Source organism: Miniopterus schreibersii, assembly GCF_964146895.1.
Source record: "Miniopterus schreibersii genome assembly, chromosome: 2".
Lineage (NCBI taxonomy): Eukaryota > Metazoa > Chordata > Mammalia > Chiroptera > Miniopteridae > Miniopterus > Miniopterus schreibersii.
The window spans coordinates 120,296,227-120,315,373 of record NC_138102.1 but is presented as its reverse complement, the minus strand read 5'-3'; the positions used below and the strand labels follow the sequence as shown (position 1 = coordinate 120,315,373).

General features: G+C 35.2%; 1 protein-coding gene across 1 annotated transcript in view; it reads left to right on the top strand.

The window, feature by feature from the left end:
* OTOGL (otogelin like) overlaps nt 1-19,114 on the top strand; it is a gene marked incomplete at both ends in the record, with an annotated part of 121,229 nt that extends 102,115 nt beyond the window's left edge. The window contains 11 exons of the mRNA XM_081127763.1: nt 598-705; nt 2,055-2,156; nt 2,906-3,010; nt 3,094-3,134; nt 8,320-8,383; nt 9,458-9,636; nt 10,826-10,930; nt 12,013-12,132; nt 13,584-13,629; nt 17,940-18,019; nt 18,914-19,114. Coding sequence (XP_080983889.1) covers nt 598-705; nt 2,055-2,156; nt 2,906-3,010; nt 3,094-3,134; nt 8,320-8,383; nt 9,458-9,636; nt 10,826-10,930; nt 12,013-12,132; nt 13,584-13,629; nt 17,940-18,019; nt 18,914-19,114 — 1,151 coding nt within the window. The remainder of the gene's footprint in view (nt 1-597; nt 706-2,054; nt 2,157-2,905; nt 3,011-3,093; nt 3,135-8,319; nt 8,384-9,457; nt 9,637-10,825; nt 10,931-12,012; nt 12,133-13,583; nt 13,630-17,939; nt 18,020-18,913) is intronic.
* Between the last annotated feature and the right edge of the window lie 33 nt (nt 19,115-19,147).

Genomic DNA, 19,147 nt, shown 5'->3' with positions numbered 1-19,147 from the left:
ATCGTTCATTCAGAATAGTGGATTAGATTCCCATTCTTTGTGTCTACAAAGAAATGATGTAATATGAATGATTGTGGAGCCCTGGCTGGGTGGCTCAGTTGGTTGGAGCGTTGCCCCATACACCAAAAGGTGGCAGATTCAATTCCCGGTCAGAGAACATACCTAGGTTGTGGGTACGATTCCCGATCGGGGTGGGATGGGAGGCAACCAGTCAATGTTTCTCTCTCACATCAAAGTTTCTGTCTGTCTGTCGTCTGTCTCTCTAATCAATAAACATATCCGGGTGAAGATTAAAAAAGAAAAAGATTGTGGAGCTGTCTTCCTAAAGATAGTTTTTAACTTGCAATTATATGTATAATATATATATATATATATATGTGTATATATATATATACACACACACACACACTTTAAATGTATACATCATATACATGCATACAGTAATGAACTCATTTTAAATATCTTAATCTTGTGGAAATATATAGGAAATAGAATATTATATATAAGTATATATTCAAAGATAACTCATCCACACTATTTCATTTATTTTATTATCTCGCACTATGCAGTTTTTAAAATATCCTTGTGTTTCTGCAGAATGTGACCCACTCAAATGCCCCAGTTTTTCAATACCAGAATGCAGAGAAGACCAATTCATGTTTCAAGCTCAACAGGATGAGCCTTGCTGTTTTGCTCCTCTCTGTGGTGAGTGTTCTCTGAGATAATTTCTTGGAAGAAGAGGGCGGATGTAGGGAAAATCTCTTATTTGATGTGAATTTCATGGGCCTGATGGAATCCAGTGTTCTGCTTTTATAGGAATTCAACAGAAAAAGAATGATAGAAATGAAAGTCCAACATTTTAAATAACTCTTACAATTATTAGGTAGTTCTACTTTTCCCTATCTATGAATAATATATATATCAGTCAAACATGATCAAGATAATATAATCAAGCTGTGTTTTTTTTCTTTCTTTAATAAAGCCAGCACCTAGTTCTGTTTGGAAAAATTAGTCTTGGCTTTCCTTGAAGAACCAAGTAGAATAATGGACTCTGCCTCAACATATAGGACCTCTTTAAAATTTATCTCCTGTTTGATCTCAAAAGAGAATGGTAGAAATGAAGGCTGTCTGGGAAATGCTGTATATGAAGTTATATATTTTCTCTGATGAACTTGACATTGAAAAATAAAGAATTCTCTATTTTCCATTTTAAGTGCATTATCATATAAAAGATTGGTGATTAATGTAGGTATTAAATGTACTTATGAAAATCAAAACACATTATTTGTACCAGTTAAGGTTCTTTAACTAAATGTAGCAAAAGCTGGTTGATTCTAGCTAGCTTAAGCACAGCCAATTGTTGGAAGGATTTGGGGATCAAGCTTTTGTAGAATTAAGATGAAACAAATTAAGCCCTGGGAAAGAGAAGACCCAGCTGCTCTATATGTCAGTTACTAATTATTGAGTCAGCAACGCTTACTTCCTGTCCTGGTGTGCTTCTGTTTATGATGCAAATGCCATAGAAAGAGATACTGATTCAACTAATGTGGGTTGGTCCCTCACAGAGGCCTGCTGAGAGTGAGGTGCCTTTATAACAGTCACTCCGAGTCTGCGTGGGTGGGGTAGCTCCTCAAGGTCCTTTGAAGGTTGTTCTCAAAGTTGGGAGAGGGATGCTGCACAGCTCAAAGGGACAAGTGCCTACTATATTGTTTACCCATAAATTGAAGTAATCAAGGGTAGTGAATTAAGACAGCTTCAATCAATCAATAGTATTTTAATCCTAATAAAAACAAGTTTTTCCAGAAATCTTAATGCCCTATGTTTCTGATAAAATGGTATTCTAGGTCACTCTGCTCAGAAAGTATAAAGCATTATATTCAGGCAGTATTACTATTTTGATGACCAAGTAAGACCTGTTGAAGCCTTATTTTTTGTTTTCTATTTTATTAAGCATAATGTATTTTATGTTGATTTTATATACATATAGTAATCTGAATAATTAGATTTTTTTTTCCAGCTCACCTGTAACTTCTGGCTTTTTGTTTTACCTTTAGTTTGTGAACCTTGCACAGAATCTGCTCCACTATGTACTGATGGGGAATTTCTCACTGTGGATCTTAATACCACACAGTTCTGCTGTCTTCAGTATTACTGTGGTAAGTATATATATATATATATATATATATATATATATATATATATATATATATATATATTATATCTTAATTGATTTCAGAGAGAGGAAAGGAGAGGGAGAGAGAGAGATAGAAACATCAATGATGAGAGAGTCACTGATCGAGCCCGCAACCCGGGCATGTGCCCTGACCGGGAATCGAACCCTGATCGCCTGGATCCTAGGTCGATGCTCAACCGCTGAGCCACGCTCGGCCAGGCAGTATATTTTAGTTAATTAAAAATATTTACACGTGCCCACTGTCTTAAGAAGCTCAGTGCATGTTAGTTATACTGTCGTGTCAGACCACGGTTGAATTCTAGTATATAAAATACATATTAAACATATGTAATGTTTTTATACATCTAAGAGCTCTTCTTGGATAATATCATTACCTACCAAAAATAGATCAGCTCTGACTTATCTCACCACCCTAGAATCTCTAGTAATCCAGTTGATTCCATACCCTCTTCACTTCCTTTCTCTACTTGCATTTGTGCCATTTCTCAGGACTCTTTACTTGACGAGCTGTCCTAGTTCTACTACTATTGTTGTATTATTATGAGTCATTTGTTTGTTCTTACTAACAGGGCAATTGGGTGGTGGGAGAGGCAGCATTGGGGAGATGGGAGCTTATGCACTACATCAGCAATGGCAGTGAATAAATGGTAGGTAGTGAAAACTAGAGATGACATGAAGCTCATCTTTACCCATGTAATTTTTTCTGTCTAGTTTGTGAGCCAAATCTTTGTGCTCCACCACTACTCAGCTGTGCAGAAGATATGACGCTTGTAAAAGAAAATGTGTCCGGTCAATGTTGTCCAGTATGGCACTGTGGTAAGTAATCTTCATATTTTAAAGTTTTATTATAATACATTAATGTATTCTGATCAATATAAATGTTGATTTTTGCCTTTTAGAATGTAGCTGTGAAAACCTTGTCGTGCCAACTTGTGAAGTGGTAAGAACACATATTTTGATTGACTTGTCATACAGTTTAAATCAGTTTATTTTACCTTTGCCTCTCTTATTTCTGAATTCCCAAAATTAATGGAATTATTCTCCTAAAGGTGTATTGAAGTAGATTAAAATAATGTCCTCTGATATTAGGGAGTGTCAATGTTTTGTATTCTACTTCAGACACGAAAGTATAATACCTTATTTTTTCACTGGTGACTAAATCTACTAATCTCATATCTACTTGAATTCACTGGTCTTAAAATAAAGCAAAACATTAAAAAAATACTATATCAATATTGGCATAGATTGTGGTGATGGTTTCATGGGCATATATATGTCTATAAATTCATCAAGTTGTCTATTAATTATGTACAGTTTTCATATGTAAAATAAATATATTTTACAAAAACATTAATCCAACATTTACTGTCATGATAAGTTATCATGTATTATTTGCATAGAGTGTATAAATAACTTTCATAAAAATTCTCATTTGATATTTTGTGTGTACTATACACACATCTATAGAATAAAGTAGAATTATGATATTGTATTTTTCTCAGGTTCTTAACAGTTTACATAACATGTTAATATATTATCTCAACGAATCTTCACAATGTAGGTATTTTGGGTTCATTTTATAAATAAGGAAATTGAGGTCTAGAGAGAATAAATGATTGACTGAGGTCTTCAGATCTCAAGCCAGGGGTTGTTTTGTATGTATGTGTGTGTGTGTTCCTTTATTCCTTCTACTCTGTCTTAATTCTTTCACTTCCTTTACGAAGTGTAGCCAAGACATAAGTTGACACAAGAACAAAACAAGTGTAGACTGTCTTGTTTCTATTAGTAGCCTTGCCTATCTTTAGCTGTGACTCACTCTCCTAACTGCAATATGAAAATATGAGCAATACTTGTGACATGTGAATGAAATAAATTAATATTAATTAGATACTACTTGACATATAACAAGGGTTCAATAAGTATTAGCGGTAATTATTATTACAACCTCCCTCCCCCAAGACTCAGAATGTTAACCACAAGGTGTAAATCATCATGGTGAACTTTCTAGGGAAGGTTACCATCAAGGAAAGTTTGGAAGAAAGTGATAGTCAGGTTGGGAATAATAAATAAAAAGAGGTAAACGATTCCACACAGGGGCTAGTAGGAACATGAGTACATGCACAGGAGTGAGGTAAGATATGTATACTGAAGGATCACAACCTCTCTTTCCTTGAGAGAGAGCTAACTTGAGGAACAATGAGGGATGAAGAATTATCCAAACTGGTGAACCAGGGAGGGCTTCAAAGGCAAGGCTGAGGAATTTTTATTTGATTTCCTCACTTATTTTTTTCAGTTAGTCATTCAACCAATATTTGTTGAAAACCAATTATGTCTGGTCATGGTGTCAGCCACTTGAAAATGCACAGTCCTTCCTGGAGCAGCTCAGTGTAGATTTAATGTGATAGGAGATAGAAAGGGACTTGTATCACATAGGAATTATTATAAAAATGGTGTTTGAGGGAGCAGACGTTGATAGTCCTGTGAAGCAGGTTAAGGACAGTAAAACATTAGAGGGGAGGAGATCAGCAAGAGACTAGTATAGCTGTTCATGAACAAGGGCCTTGAGCGTCGTGAGGTCTATATAGAAGAGAAGAGGGGTTGAATTCAAGAGGGCAAAATGGAAGACTCTGGCTTTTTGTAATGTATTTTATGAGTGTGTGTGAGTGAGAGAGAGGGGCAGATACGGAGAGAGAGAGGAAAATGAAGAAAGCAAAGGCAGGAGAGGAGGAAGAAAAGAGAAACAGAAAGACAAAGAGAGAGAGATGTAGAGAGAGCTCAAAAAAACCTTTGTTTACACGGTCAGACACTAAGAGTCCAAGAGTACTGGATCCTTGGACAAACCCTCATGGCCAACGGAGCAGCTCTGAGTGACTCTGGAATTCTACTGGTGCCAGCCTCATTCAGAGCTCCCCTGCTGGCCTGGAAGAGGTAACACAACATCCTGAGGATATCAATAACTTGCAACACAATATAAACTAACTATTCCTTTTTCCTATGGGATTTTGTGCATGTTGAGTTCTGGGTTCTTTGAAGTTTCTTGGGTAGGGCACTCTGTGTTCATTTTTTAACCTGGTGTGGTTGTTACCTTAATGATGCTTTCTTTTGTATGTGCCTTTACTGCCTACCTAGGTCTAACCGCCAACCAGGGAATCACATTCCTGTGTGTTCTTCCCTTTCCCTGTTGTCCCCCCACCGCCATTTAGTGGGTTTCCGCCATTTGCCACTTACCCTGTCTCTGTGTTCTTCTGCCTCCCCAACATTTATCTTAGCTGCTGGTCCATCTAGTTTATTACCAGCTCAATGTTCAATGTCTGAATATTATTTATGAATCACGCTTTGACGTTGCTCAATATTAAAAAGTTATGGAATGCGTTCTATATAGTAGCATCATTCTGGGCACACACAATATAACTGGTAGTTTCAATATCCTTACATTTTACTGGAATATATGCAACCATCCACACATGATAATTTAGTTTTAACAGTAATTGGTCCACACGAGCATGGGCTTGACCCATTCACTGTTCCTGGGAACTCATTCTGAATGATGGGTAAGTGTTTGTTTCAGTGCCTAAGGTGATATATGTATATATTTAACATCATATTAATTTTTTACACAGAGAACAGATGTATTTCAACCTAAAGAGTCTGTGTTAGGCTTTTGCAGTATTTCTTTTTTTTTCTTTTCAGTAACAGTTTTATTGAAATATAATTCACATTACAATACAATTCAGTTATTTAAAGTATACAATTCAGTGGTGTTTAGTGTATTCATAGAATTATGTGACCATCAACAATTAATTTTAGGACAATTTTATCACCCCCAAAAGAGACTTTACCTATTAGCAGTCACTCCTCACTTATCGTCAAACTCTCCAGCCATAGGAAATCACTAATCTACTTTTTATCTATATATATTTGTCTATTCTTGGCATTTTATATAAATGAGATCATGTATTATGTAGTCTTTTGTAATTCCTTTCACTTAGCATAAGATTTTCAAGGCTGATTCGTGGTGTTCCATGTATCAGTACTTCATTCCTTTTTGCTGTTAAGTAACATTCCGTTGTATGGATATACCTAGACATTTATCCAAAATAAAGGTATACAATGGCCAATAGCACAAGAAAATATTCTTTAACTGACATCATTAGCTATCAGTTAAATGCAAATCAAAACCACAGTGACTTACTACTTTATACTAAAAAGACAGATATTAATACATGTAGGTAAGAATGTAGAGACATTGGAACCTTCATACGTTACTGGTGGGATTGTAAAATGGTACAGCTGCTTTGGAAAATAGCCTCATAGTTACTCAAAAGGTTCAATATAGAGTTATCATGTGGCCCAGCGATTCCACTCCTAGGTATATACACAGGAGAAATGAAAACACACGCCCACACAAAAGCTCACACATGAATGTTCACAGCAGCACTATTCATAAAGCCAAAAAGTGAAACAGATGATGGCAATTTTGCTACTGACTTTAAAGGAGTAAAAAAAACAAACCAAAAAACAACACATCATATTTGATGTAATATTAAGTACTGCTAGAACAATTAAGGAATGTTTCCTCTTGGTGAAATTGGGTACTTATGAAAACAGAAGTGTAACTAAATATGTGGATAAGATCCAAAGGAAATAGTGTAGAAGGAAAGAACAGAAGATTTAAGCCTAAACTTGGGAAGGCACATTGTACATTGTGGATTTAATTCTTAAAAACAAGTGGATACGTGACTTTATGAACCCAATACCTCCTTATCTAATCTTTTGGAGTAGCTAATACAGTGAGAGAATTTAATTTATTATTTTTCAACCCCATATTTCTCACATTTTATTTCCAATCTCATTGGAATTGTGTAATGACTAAAAAAATCATAAAACCTCATGAGTTAATGTTTATGCAACTACTTTACAACTTGTAAAGCACTGTGAAAAGTAGGATATTATTAGCTTACGGAGAAAAGTGCCCTTTATATATTACTATGAATTTATTTGAATAATTTCTTATGTCAAGAATCAAATTCATTTTATTACTGATCTTATGAAACTTAGATGTACCCAGGAAAACTTGATGCTTAAAATGTAGTTCTTGAAACTTTAAGCCTGGTCCTACACTTGAGAGGAACCTACACCCTTCTGAGTAGGGCACAGTTTGAATACTGGTTCATCACAACAATTTACTACAGCTAAAGGTTATACAGCACTTTCTGTGTGTCTGCCCTATTCTGAGCTCTTTACATATACTGACCCATTTATTTCTCCCAACAATCCTAAAGGTCAGGCAGTATTATTATCCGCGCTTTGTAAGTGAAGGGCCTGGGGAGCAGACTTGTGTAATGACTAAAAAATCATAAAACCTCATATGAGTTAATGTTTACACAACTACTTTATAACTTGTAAAGCACTGTGAAAAGTAGGATATTATTGGCTTACGGAGAAAAATGTCCTTTATATATTACTATGAATTTATTTGAATAATTTATGTCAAGAATCAAATTCATTTTATTACTGATCTTATGAAAATTAAATGTACCCAGGAAAAGTTGATGCTTAAAATGTAGTTCTACATACATCTCACAGCTGGTAAGTAGCAGAGCAAGACCAGCACAAGGGCGGTCTTGCTACTGAGTCCGTGCTATTAATCACTGTACCATGCTCTTCGGCTCCAGCCTTGCTCAGACGCGGACATCGGAGCTCTGGACCACTTCTACAGAAAGACTGAGGCCATTTCCCCCAAGCAAGGTTTCTGGGATTAGCAAGCATTTTCTTGCTAATTGCCCGCTAGAAACTCAGAATCAAACAATATTTTAAAGTTAGAACAGATGATAAAGATCATTTTATCTGCCTTCACTCATTTAATAGATAAGAAATTAAAGTTTATAGGGATTAAATGATCCATGCTCACATTGTTTATTGTGATTTTTCCCCATGAGCTATGAATTACATGAGCACCGGGTTATTCCAAGACTGTTCACTATCAAAGATTTATTAAGCTATGTGTCTGATTGTGTGGTAGGCAACTTATTAAATATTATATTGTGTGTTTTTTACAGTTGTCATATAAGGAGTCATATGATGTCATTTAATAATAATAATTATAATAATCATCTTTCTAATAGGGAGAATTTACTGCAATAGACCATAGCTTTCAGAGTGACTGTGGATGTGTGCAGTATCTCTGTGGTAACTATGTCCTTTATAACTTTTAAATGATAATGAATATTATTGGCAATGTTCACTATCAATAAATTAAAAATAATTTTATTTGAGATGTATTACACATTTTAAGCCATTTGCCAGTATTTGAGTATATAAATGTACTATTACTTTTCACTTCCCTCTTCTGTAATATTTCTAAATGGCCTGAGAAATTTGATAACAGGACAGAAAAATAATATTATTTTTCAGAAACATCGCAGTATTTAAAGTTGATGCTAGGGTTCATATGTACTTAATTTTTTAAAAATAGACATATATAAATGAGAGATTTTTTGCTCACTGTTTTATTATTATTGATGTTAACATTGCAAAAGAGTTGGTTTTTCTATGAAATAACAACTCTTCACATTAAGTATTAGTAAGTTAATAGAAAATAAAATTTCTGTCCAACAGCTTGAAACTTGTATTTTTATTATGAGACAAGGCTTAAGTTCAGTGTTGAAGCACAAAGATTTTCTGAACTGACTTCTCCATCACTATCTTGCCTGCCCTAACATGATCCTGTCAATGATATGGTAGCACATTATCAGCTGCCTTCATCAAGAAGTGTGATTTATATGACTATTTATTTTGCAATACAATAAAATTGAAAATTTATTCTCAAAATAACAATTAAAACCATGAAGTGTAACAGAATCCCATCATGAAGAGACCTCCTACTTACTATTAATTTGGTCTCCATCTATATGAACTCCCCAAAATTGTCATGTTATATTTCTGGAAGAGGGAACAGCAAGTAGCTTGACAATTTCTTAGGTCTAAAATTCTGGAATTTATTATAAAGTATAGTTTCTGGAGGAAGTTCAATCAGTAAGTAGCAGTTGAGTTTATAGACCAATTTCTTATTGCATGTTAAGGAATAAATGTGCTACATTCATTATTAAGTAAACTCTTGAGTTAGTAACAATGTATAAAGCAGAAGGTCTTCATTGGTTTTGAAAAAATGGCACATCATAATGAAAACACAGATTTAAATTAAAATCCCATTAATTAAAAACTCAATATTGTACTTTCTGTTGACTGTTTTTCTTTTCTTAGAAAAAGATGATGTGTGTGTGTTTCAAGAAGTATCAGTATTGAATCCTGGCCAATCTATGATAAAGTATTTGGAAGGGGACTTTTGTTATACAATAGAATGTCTGGAAGAAAAAGATAACTATACAGGCTTTCACACTCTGAATTTTACAATGGTGAATTGTTCAAAAGAATGTGACATTGTAAGTATTCATTATAAGTCATTCTGGTGAGAGTTAATCAATCTTTTTTTTCATAAACAATAAGATTTTATTTAAGAACCTTTCATTACCATCTGTCCATATTTTAGTCATTCAACAAAATGTTCTGAGCATCTGCTAAGCACCAGGCAAAGTTTTACACACCGAAAAGATAACAGACAAAAATCAAAGTCCTTCTTCTCACACAACTTATTACAGTGAGAGGTGACAGACACTACAGAAATACATGTACAACTTAGTATAATTGACATTTAAGTGCTATAAGGAAAAATAAGGAAAGAAGCAGGGTGAAGGCACACAAAGTAGGAAGGATTCTTGCTATTTTACAGCAGGTTGTCATGAAAGGCCTTCTCATAGGTGACATTTGAGATAAGACCTGAATGCAGATATCAGTATGCAGAATGTGGTAGACGCAAAGGCTCAAGAGACAACAAGGAACTTTCCTGCTAAACTGGAATTAGAAACGGAGAGACGGCTGTATGCATGTTTACAAGAAACTCTGTTTATAGACTCTGAGTAACTTAAAAGGCTGTTCTCCGCTCCCCCTTTCAGTACCTCATGGTGAGCAGTGTCTATTCCCACTCCTTTCCATTACTCTTCTCTAAAAAGTTATGGACAATTGTTTTTTATTTCCATCCCATATGGCCATCATTTATCATACTAGACAGTGTCTTCTTTTTTTGAATTTTTAAAAATTTATCTTTATTGTTGAAGGTGTTACAGATGTCCCTTTTCCCCCCATTGACCCCTTCTACCAAGTTAATAAATCTTAACATGGCAGCTATAGAATTTGAACTAGAGAATACCTCATAAATTGAAAATATACGCTTGAATAGTTCTTCAATAATCTATTGATGTGTAACATATCTACATAATGCAGATTTTTCCTTTTCTTGTGTATGACCTTGAGCTTCAGAAATCTTAAGATCTACAGCTTGCTTGTTACACCTGCTTGATGAATCTTGGCTGGTAGACGTGAAAGTTAACATCTCCTTCGTTTCTAATATAGCTACATGAAGTGAATTCTTATATTAAGTGCTCTAAATTCAACCTTAGAAATGCTTACAGGTGTTCTGAGAGGGCATATATTTATGTTGGGAAGCACTTCCAGAATTAATTAATTATATATTGGTATTGCTGTGGAGCTAATTCAATGTATTATCATACACAGCACCAGGTATATACTCCATCTCCAAGTGATTATGATTGTTGTGGCACCTGCAAAAATGTATCCTGCAAATTTCAAATGGAAAATGGAACATCAGTGATATATGAGGTATGAATTCCTTATTTCCTAAAAATTTATTCCTTGGAGGGTAGCTCTTCATGCTATTTTCTGAAGAAGGCATTCTTAAGTGAAGTAAGTTTGAAAATTGTCACACATACACACAGAGTTCTGCATACGGTAAACATACCCATATACAGCACACTTACAGTGGACAAGATACAGTCATCTAGAAATTTAATTTCTAGGGAACAACTAATTTTTTTAATTTCAGACAAATCAGATATTATTGTTTCTTGAATTTGAATATTTTATCTTTTACACCTAGACTTATAGATTTTTTTCCAATTAAGATTCCTAGAGGACCTGAAGCCATTCATGAAATAAAAGAAAATTTAGAGAACAGGAAATTAGTTAAAATTCTTTACTAGTTTGCAAGAAATCTTCAAGACAGAGTTTGACTAGCATTTTAAAATGCATGTTATAAAAAATAAAAGTATAGATCAATAATTATAGCCCAATAATTATGTAATAATTGTTTAGCTGATTTTATTTCTAAGTAGCAATTCTGACATCAGGAATGAAATAAACAGCTATTAGGCTTAAAAGTTAAAAGATTAGGAATAGGTTCCAAAGTAACCACAAGGTATACAAAACAAGAACCGTAAGTCAATAATCACTATCATCTGAAGATTTTTTAATATTTTGCTGGTAAGGGAGTGGAAGGAAGAATAAACAAGTCTCAAGAAAGGAACTGTGTTACATAATATAATTTGTTGTTTTATAATTAGTGAGGGAAATAGGAGAGAAGGACCTTTGACACTTGACCAAATTAGATAATTAATTTTGTAGCAGAAACAGATGCCTTTTGCTTCTTTCCTCTCTATTGTTTTACTTCACATTTACATCTCAGTTCTAGTATGAAACCAAACACACACACACACACACACACACTCTACATATATGTATTTTTAATCATTTAAGTTAAATTTGTGGACATTTCCAGATGGACATTTTATGTAACAAGAAGTTTTCTGCATCTTGACTTTTGATTTAGTAGGATAGGAAATATTTTACTTAAGAAATGTAGCAGATTTTAATAGCAAAAGAGTTACTTTCTCTTTTATTTGTAGGAGGGGAGTATGTGGCACTATAATTGTACCACATATGAATGTGTTAAGACTGATGAAGGAACAATGATTCTGAACTACAGTATGGTCTGTCCCCCTTTTAATGAGACTGAATGCAAAATGGTTTGTACTTTGTTATATCTAAGAAAATTTAGTATTAAATATAATTTAGAAAATAATGTTTTCCAAGGTCATACATACATTGTAGCTTATTTATTTTGGTATTTTATTTTCATGTATACATAAAAGCTCTATTGTATTTCCTCAATTTGCCATTTTGAATTATATATGGTATTCCAAGTAATTTTCACTTTCCCTGAATAGACATTATGTTATCTCTGGGTTTTAATATGTAGATAAAGTATTATCAAAAAATCATTTGATCAGCAGACCTAGCCTCTTTCGCAATATGGATCAATACATGGATCAATCAGAGCTTGGACAATTTCTCTTAAACACACAGCCAGATTTATGATGTAATTCACTTTTATGTTAATTTTATTTTTTAAATATATCTTTATTGATCTCAGAGAGAGGAAGGGAGAGGGAGAGAGAGATAGAAACATCAATGATGAGTCATTGGTCGGCTGCCTCCTGCACGCCCCCTGCTGGACCCCCTGCTGGACCCCCACAACCCGGGCCTGTGCCCTGATCCGGAATCCAACCCCAATCTCGGGGATCAGCCCCTGAGCTGGCCGGGTGTGACTCACTCTTAGTGCATGCGGGCCTAAGTGCCATCTGCCTTGGCCCCTGCGAGCACGGCCTGTGGAGCTCAGCATGTATTACACACTTGCTGGTCCTTTCATTTTGTTCTCCCAGGTCCCTATTCTCTCAGGGAAGAGTCCGCTGGGAGAGGAGATTTTTCAAAGTGATGCAACTTTTTTCCCTTTTTCTTACCAACTTTGAAAGTTGCCAGAACAACTTTCCCGTGTGAAAGTGATACATTTTTTTTTAAAAAGATTCTCTGTAGCTTTAGTTATTTAGTAGACAGTACTCTTAATGAAAAGTAAGCTTTGCTCTGGCGCGTGGGGCGATGTTTTCCTAAGTGTAGAGAAACAGCATAGTCTCGCTGACTGTTTTTCAAGATGCCCTCTTCTAGTGAGGATGCCTTAGGTAGGAGCCATCCTGAAGTAGAGAGATTTTTTAAATAATAAAATATTAAAGAAAAAGATACACAATTTTAACATTCAATTATGTTCAGAAACTCAGTCTAGTCTCATAGAGTCGCTTATATTATTTTGAGGAGTTGAAAAACAATGGCCTCTACTTAGAGTACCTATTAGTACTTTGCTTTGGTAAGAAGTGTTTTTGTCGTATTTAAAATGTGTTCTTTTAACTAAGTTAATCTTTTTGCACTCTTTCGTATTACTAATGAAGAAATAAAGTTTTAAACAAATATCTGCTCCTAATTTTTTTTAAAAAAGAACTCTCATTAAAAATAGTTATAGGCCAGTCATTTTCCTGTAAAGACGTTTGATACTTAATAAAAATATTGAGAAAGTTAGTTTTCTATTTCTAGTCTAAGAGAAAATGGGCAAACACTGAGTTTTGACTTTATGCCTCTCTCTTCCTAGAACGAAGGGGTTGTAAAGCTTTATTACGAAGGCTGTTGCAAGATCTGTAAGTGAGGACGTATTACATCGATTAATTTGTTATATTAGTTTTAATTGTTCTATATTTTTTCCCATAAAATTCAGTTCCTATGATATATGGAGGGAAACAAATTTTATAATGTGTGTTATTTAAATGTATTTGTGTCATGTGGCTGATTATTTTGTAATTTAATCTTTATCTTCTAAAGTGTTTTTTAGATAAATTTTAATTTAAATATTAGAAATTTCTTTATTGTTGCATTTTCCAAAAGGCATTGCATAGGACTTTAGTAGGTTTAAGTTTATGTGGTCAGATTTACTTGGAATATGCTGAACTACACATAGGCTATGATGAGAATGTCACTGCACCTCCCATAAGGACATGCAGAGTGCAGCATTTTCCAAACCTATCAGGGCAAGTCTATGGTTCTGTGTGATACATTTGCAAAATGCCAATTTAACGAGTATATTTAAATCCTATATGTAAAACTTCCCAGTAATCATTTTGATAAAGTTATGTGCATGTAATATATTTTACATTAGTTTAAATTCTAAGGTTTATTTCATAGTGATTTTTAATGATTTTAATGACTGAAATAAAACAGAAGGGCATTCATGCAGCCAATTTTTTCCTTTTTAAAGTAATTATGAATTTATGTCAAGCTAAAAATGGGAGTTTTAGGAAACTTAGCATAGACAGCAATTTTTGAATTGCTTAGAGAAGCTTTCAGGAAAAGGGGGACAACACAGGGAGGTTAATGATGCTGTGGCGTAGGGTGGCTTCTTACATACAAATTGTTGTGCCTCTAGAGGGAGATTTCTGAGCTTCCTTCATGAAGGGCTAAATCCCATAAATATGTAAGAAATAGTCTTGTCTATTTAGAGCTGTACAGTCACACTGAACAGAATTTTAAAATGTACTAAAATATTGATACAAAATTATTATATATACTATTGACTATAATAACAGTTTATAAATCCTGAGCTCTCCTAAGTTTTCTACACTCTATGACTCAGAAAATTCAAATGAAATTATCTTGATTCCAGTGAATTTATCCTGATTTTCAGCTTAGAGAGGTTAAGTAACTTTTCCAACTCATATTCTTGTGAGCCATGGGGATTCCACTCCAGACCTGTTTCGCAGCCTGCTTCCTAACCACTCGTGACATTCTGGGACAGCACCCGAATAAGTCTGAAGGGAGGCAGAAGCTGTTTGATGAGATCTGATCAGCAGCAGAGCCAGAATGACTGAGCTTTTATTGACATAAATGTGAAAATCCAAATCCGACCCACACAAACCTACTCACAATAAACAAAAAGTTCAACATAAGATGGCCTGACATATAATTTGATATTGTATTAGTTTGCTAGTGGTGCCGTAACCAAGTACCACAAGCTGGGAGACTTAGAAATTTATTGCCTCTCAGCTCTGGAGGTTAGAAGCCTAAAACAAAGAGGTCGACGGGACTGGTTCCTGCTGAGGGAAAGATCTGCTGCAGGCCTCTCTCCTTAGCTTGCAGAGGGCTGTCTTCATATTCACACGGTGTTCTCCTTGTATGTGCATCTCCAAATTCCCCCTTTATAAGGACATCAGTCATACTGGTTAGTGTATATCCTAATGACCTCATTTTCACTTGGTTACCTCTGTGAAGACCCTAGCTCCAAATGAGGTCATGTCTGAGGTACGTAGGAGTATTTCCACCGAGAACAGTTTTTATTGTTAGGACTTTTGTAAGTAGTATAATGCATTTATACATTTTTAATTACTGGGACTCTTAGACACACACTAATTACACATTTTCTGTTAGAAAAAAGCAATCTTAATTCAGTATGCTATGCATCAAATGTAAACTAATGTGTATCCTATAGTTACTGTATCAGGAGTCCAAGGAATGAAATTAGGCCCCAGAATCTGAGGAAGTTTATATTTTTATGATCTCACTTCTGTTTCCTCTGCTTCCCCACTCTAGTCCCTTCTTTACGTGTGACATACAGGAGTAGAATCATATAGCCAATGTTAAGACCTTGGACTCTGTAACTCCATGTTAATTATTAGAGAAGTGAGCACATTTATGTTTTCTGAGGGTGGGCAGGAGAAGATCTGTGTGACTGACTGCATCAGTACCATTTATTGCCTGTCACACGTAGACACTCTATTAAGCCCATTGCAGACAGTACTACAACCAGTCTTCACAAGTTCCGCGAGCTAGGTGGGAAGTTAGGTATGGCTCCCCTATAGAAGAGGGAATAAGGTTCAGAAAAGTTGACCACACTCATCAATAAGAGATTAAGGCCTGTGCAGTGCCTGGGCCTGGGGTCTCTCAATTCTGCTAAGCTCTTTGAAGCTGCAGAATAGTAACAAGTCACCTCTGTTTTTCCTATCTGATGTGTAAGGCCCTGTAAGAAGTTTCAGCTTTGGTATCAGAGAGCCCGTCTGCAGTCTTGCTGTCGCGTGACCCGGCTGTATGGGAGACCGTGGATACTGAGCGCTGTCACAGGCGCTGTGCTAAACAAGATGTGGTACAATAAAGTCTCTGAGGAATGAATAGGAAATGCCTCTTGGTACAAACAAATTCAGCCAACTAAGAATACATTTATGCTGTCCTAACTTTATTCATTGAGTGAAATGGCTCATCAGACCAATCTTTATTGAGTGCTTACCACGTCCCAGACAGTCTTTTAGCACTGGGGCTAGGGCAGTGAATGAAACAGTACCCGCAGGCACAGTGCATATTGTTAAGAAGGGGGAGAAACAACGTTTAAATATGAACCATTACATCAGGTAGTCATGATTTAAAGAAAAACAATGCAGAATAAAAGGAATGCAGAGAGTGAAGAGACCTGGGTTGCTCATTTAAGTGAGTGGTTAAAGAATGCCTCTGTAATGAGTGTCATTGGAGTAGAGACTGAATGTCCTCAGGAGGCCTGCGGGAAGAATGAAGAGCGCTGAAAGCAAAGGAAATAGCAGGTCTGGCTTGTAGCACAGGAATGAAGGTGATAGAAAGAAGACCATAAGGCGTCCTGCAGGTGATGTTAAAGATGTTTTCTTCATAGACCATTTTTTTTAAACTTACATGAAGTAACCACTGAGTGAAAGCACCTTAAGGCACAAAACAGTCTGCCCTCTGTCACCAACACTGAGCCTGGAGTCGCACTACAGTTGGGAGGTCAGTGAAGGGAGAAAGAACAAACACAGGAGATGGAGAAGGAGCCACGAGTGAGATGAAAGAACCAAAGAAGGTGTTCTGGAAGCCTACTGAGTGCAGAGAGGGGGAGAGGGTGATGGACGGGGTCGAATGATACTGAGAAGTCAAGTGGAATGAGAACTGAGATATGACCTTGAATTTTAGCCATTTGAAGGTGACGGGTGACCTTGAGAAGAGCGGTTTAATTTCAGGCAATCTTTGCTCGAACCAGAGGAACTTAACTTTGATATACTTTATATGTTGGGATTTCGCATAAGTATTCAATTAAATAAAGATTTTGTGGATAAAATAATTTGAAAACTGGAGAGCTAAACCCAGTCTTTGGCAAACACGGTAACTCAGCACAATGATTCAGTTGCTTTCCTAAAATGGCAAAACAAGTTAGTATCAGAGTGAAAAAAAACCTGGACTTTTGCAGCCTGATTCAGACTTATATCCACTACCTACAACATTAATTACATATTCTTGGTGTATTACCAAGTGATAATCCATCACACACAGAGGCATATTAATATGTCATTAATTAATACAAAGTGTTTTCATTTGAAATCCTGAGAGATCATTTCAGAGCCATAAAATTAAGTTAACATCACTCATCCGTACACTTAAGCATGGTTGTTAAATAGTTCAATTACATTCGTGCTTGATTTTTTATTATATACATTAGCATAATGTGGTTTTAAATTTATTAGTTTTTAATTTCAAAATGAATTTATGTAGATATGTACAGATGCCTTAATTATGTATATTTACTTCTACATACCATGATTCATTATAAAAATTATGTTAATTTTTAGAATTTTAAATATATATTTTATCTATTTATCTGCATACCACACAGAGGTTGATGTTAGCATTACTGTATGTGTAGACTATTTTTGATTTTTGATTATGGTGATTATTATGAGAAAAAGATAAAGAGATAAGTGTAAAGCTAGAAAATCTAAGAGAAAATCTATTTAGGTGAAAATAAATATTGAACATAAAATGTATGAGTGAAATTTTAAATATCTCTTAATATAGGAGTATATTTTATGTAAATATATCAATTTTCAATATATTCATATGTTAACTGAAATAAACAATTTGACATGGACCTTTTAATGAATAAATACATTCCATATTTTATCAGGTAAACGAGAAGAAAGAATATGCCAGAAAGTGATCATTAAATCAGTTATAAGGAAACAGGACTGTACAAGTCAAAGCTCTGTAAGTAGAAAAATACCATTTGTTACATAAAGGGCAGGCGTCTTTCCAAAAGTGTATGTGTCGCAGCACTAGTATGTTTATAAGCCAACAAAATGCCAACATTTACAATATTTAACTTTGAGGTTATCCCTAAATATTAAAATATTTTGTTCATGAAGAGTTGTGAATTATTCTTAGCATAAATAATCAAAAGTTCTCAATGATAACTGCAATCCAGAGATGGAAATTATATCTAAAAATATTTGACTATATATTTTCTTAACTATGCAGTTTCACCCAGCAAAAAATAATCCTAGTTTTGCCGTAGCCTGTTTGGCTCAGTAGTTAGAGCATCGGCCCATGGACTAAAAGGCTCTGGGTTTGCTTCCAGCCAAGGGCATGTACCTTGGTTGCAGGTTCCATCCCTGGCCCCAGCTGGGGCACATGCAGGAGGCAACCAGTCAATGTGTCTCTCTCACATCAATGTTTCTCCCTCTCCCTTCCATTCTCTCTCTGCAAAGCAATGGAAAAAATATCCTTGGGTGAAGATTAAAAAAAAAAGTCCTAGTTCTAACTTTACCTCCTTTACTATGACCTATCCAATTCCATAGTCTACTTGAGCCATGATATAATATGGGCTACAGTGGACTCATTAGATTATGATTAACATATTGCAGACAACTGTCTAGTTATGTGAACACATTTTATACTTTGAATTATGTAGGCATTGCTGTCTTAGGCATCGCCATGGAACTAAGTTGCTAAGTTTCAACCTAATAGGTTTTGCAATCTTTTCACACACAGAAGCTTGAGAGTTAAAGTGACAAGAAATCCTTGCCTTCATTTGACTTCTTAGTGGAATCGAGTAACCAGATCTTTAAATTTTAAGATTTTTCTCATTGTCTCCTCTTACAGGTAAATGTTGCATCTTGTGATGGGAAATGCCCATCAGCTACCATATACAACATCAACATTGAGAGCCATCTAAGATTCTGCAAGTGCTGTCGTGAGAATGGAGTGCGAAACCTGACTGTGCCTCTTTTTTGTTCAGGAAATGGCACTGAGATCATGTACACTCTCCAGGAACCAATAGACTGCACATGCCAGTGGAATTAGACTTTTAGATTCTAAGAACTCTACACAACATCA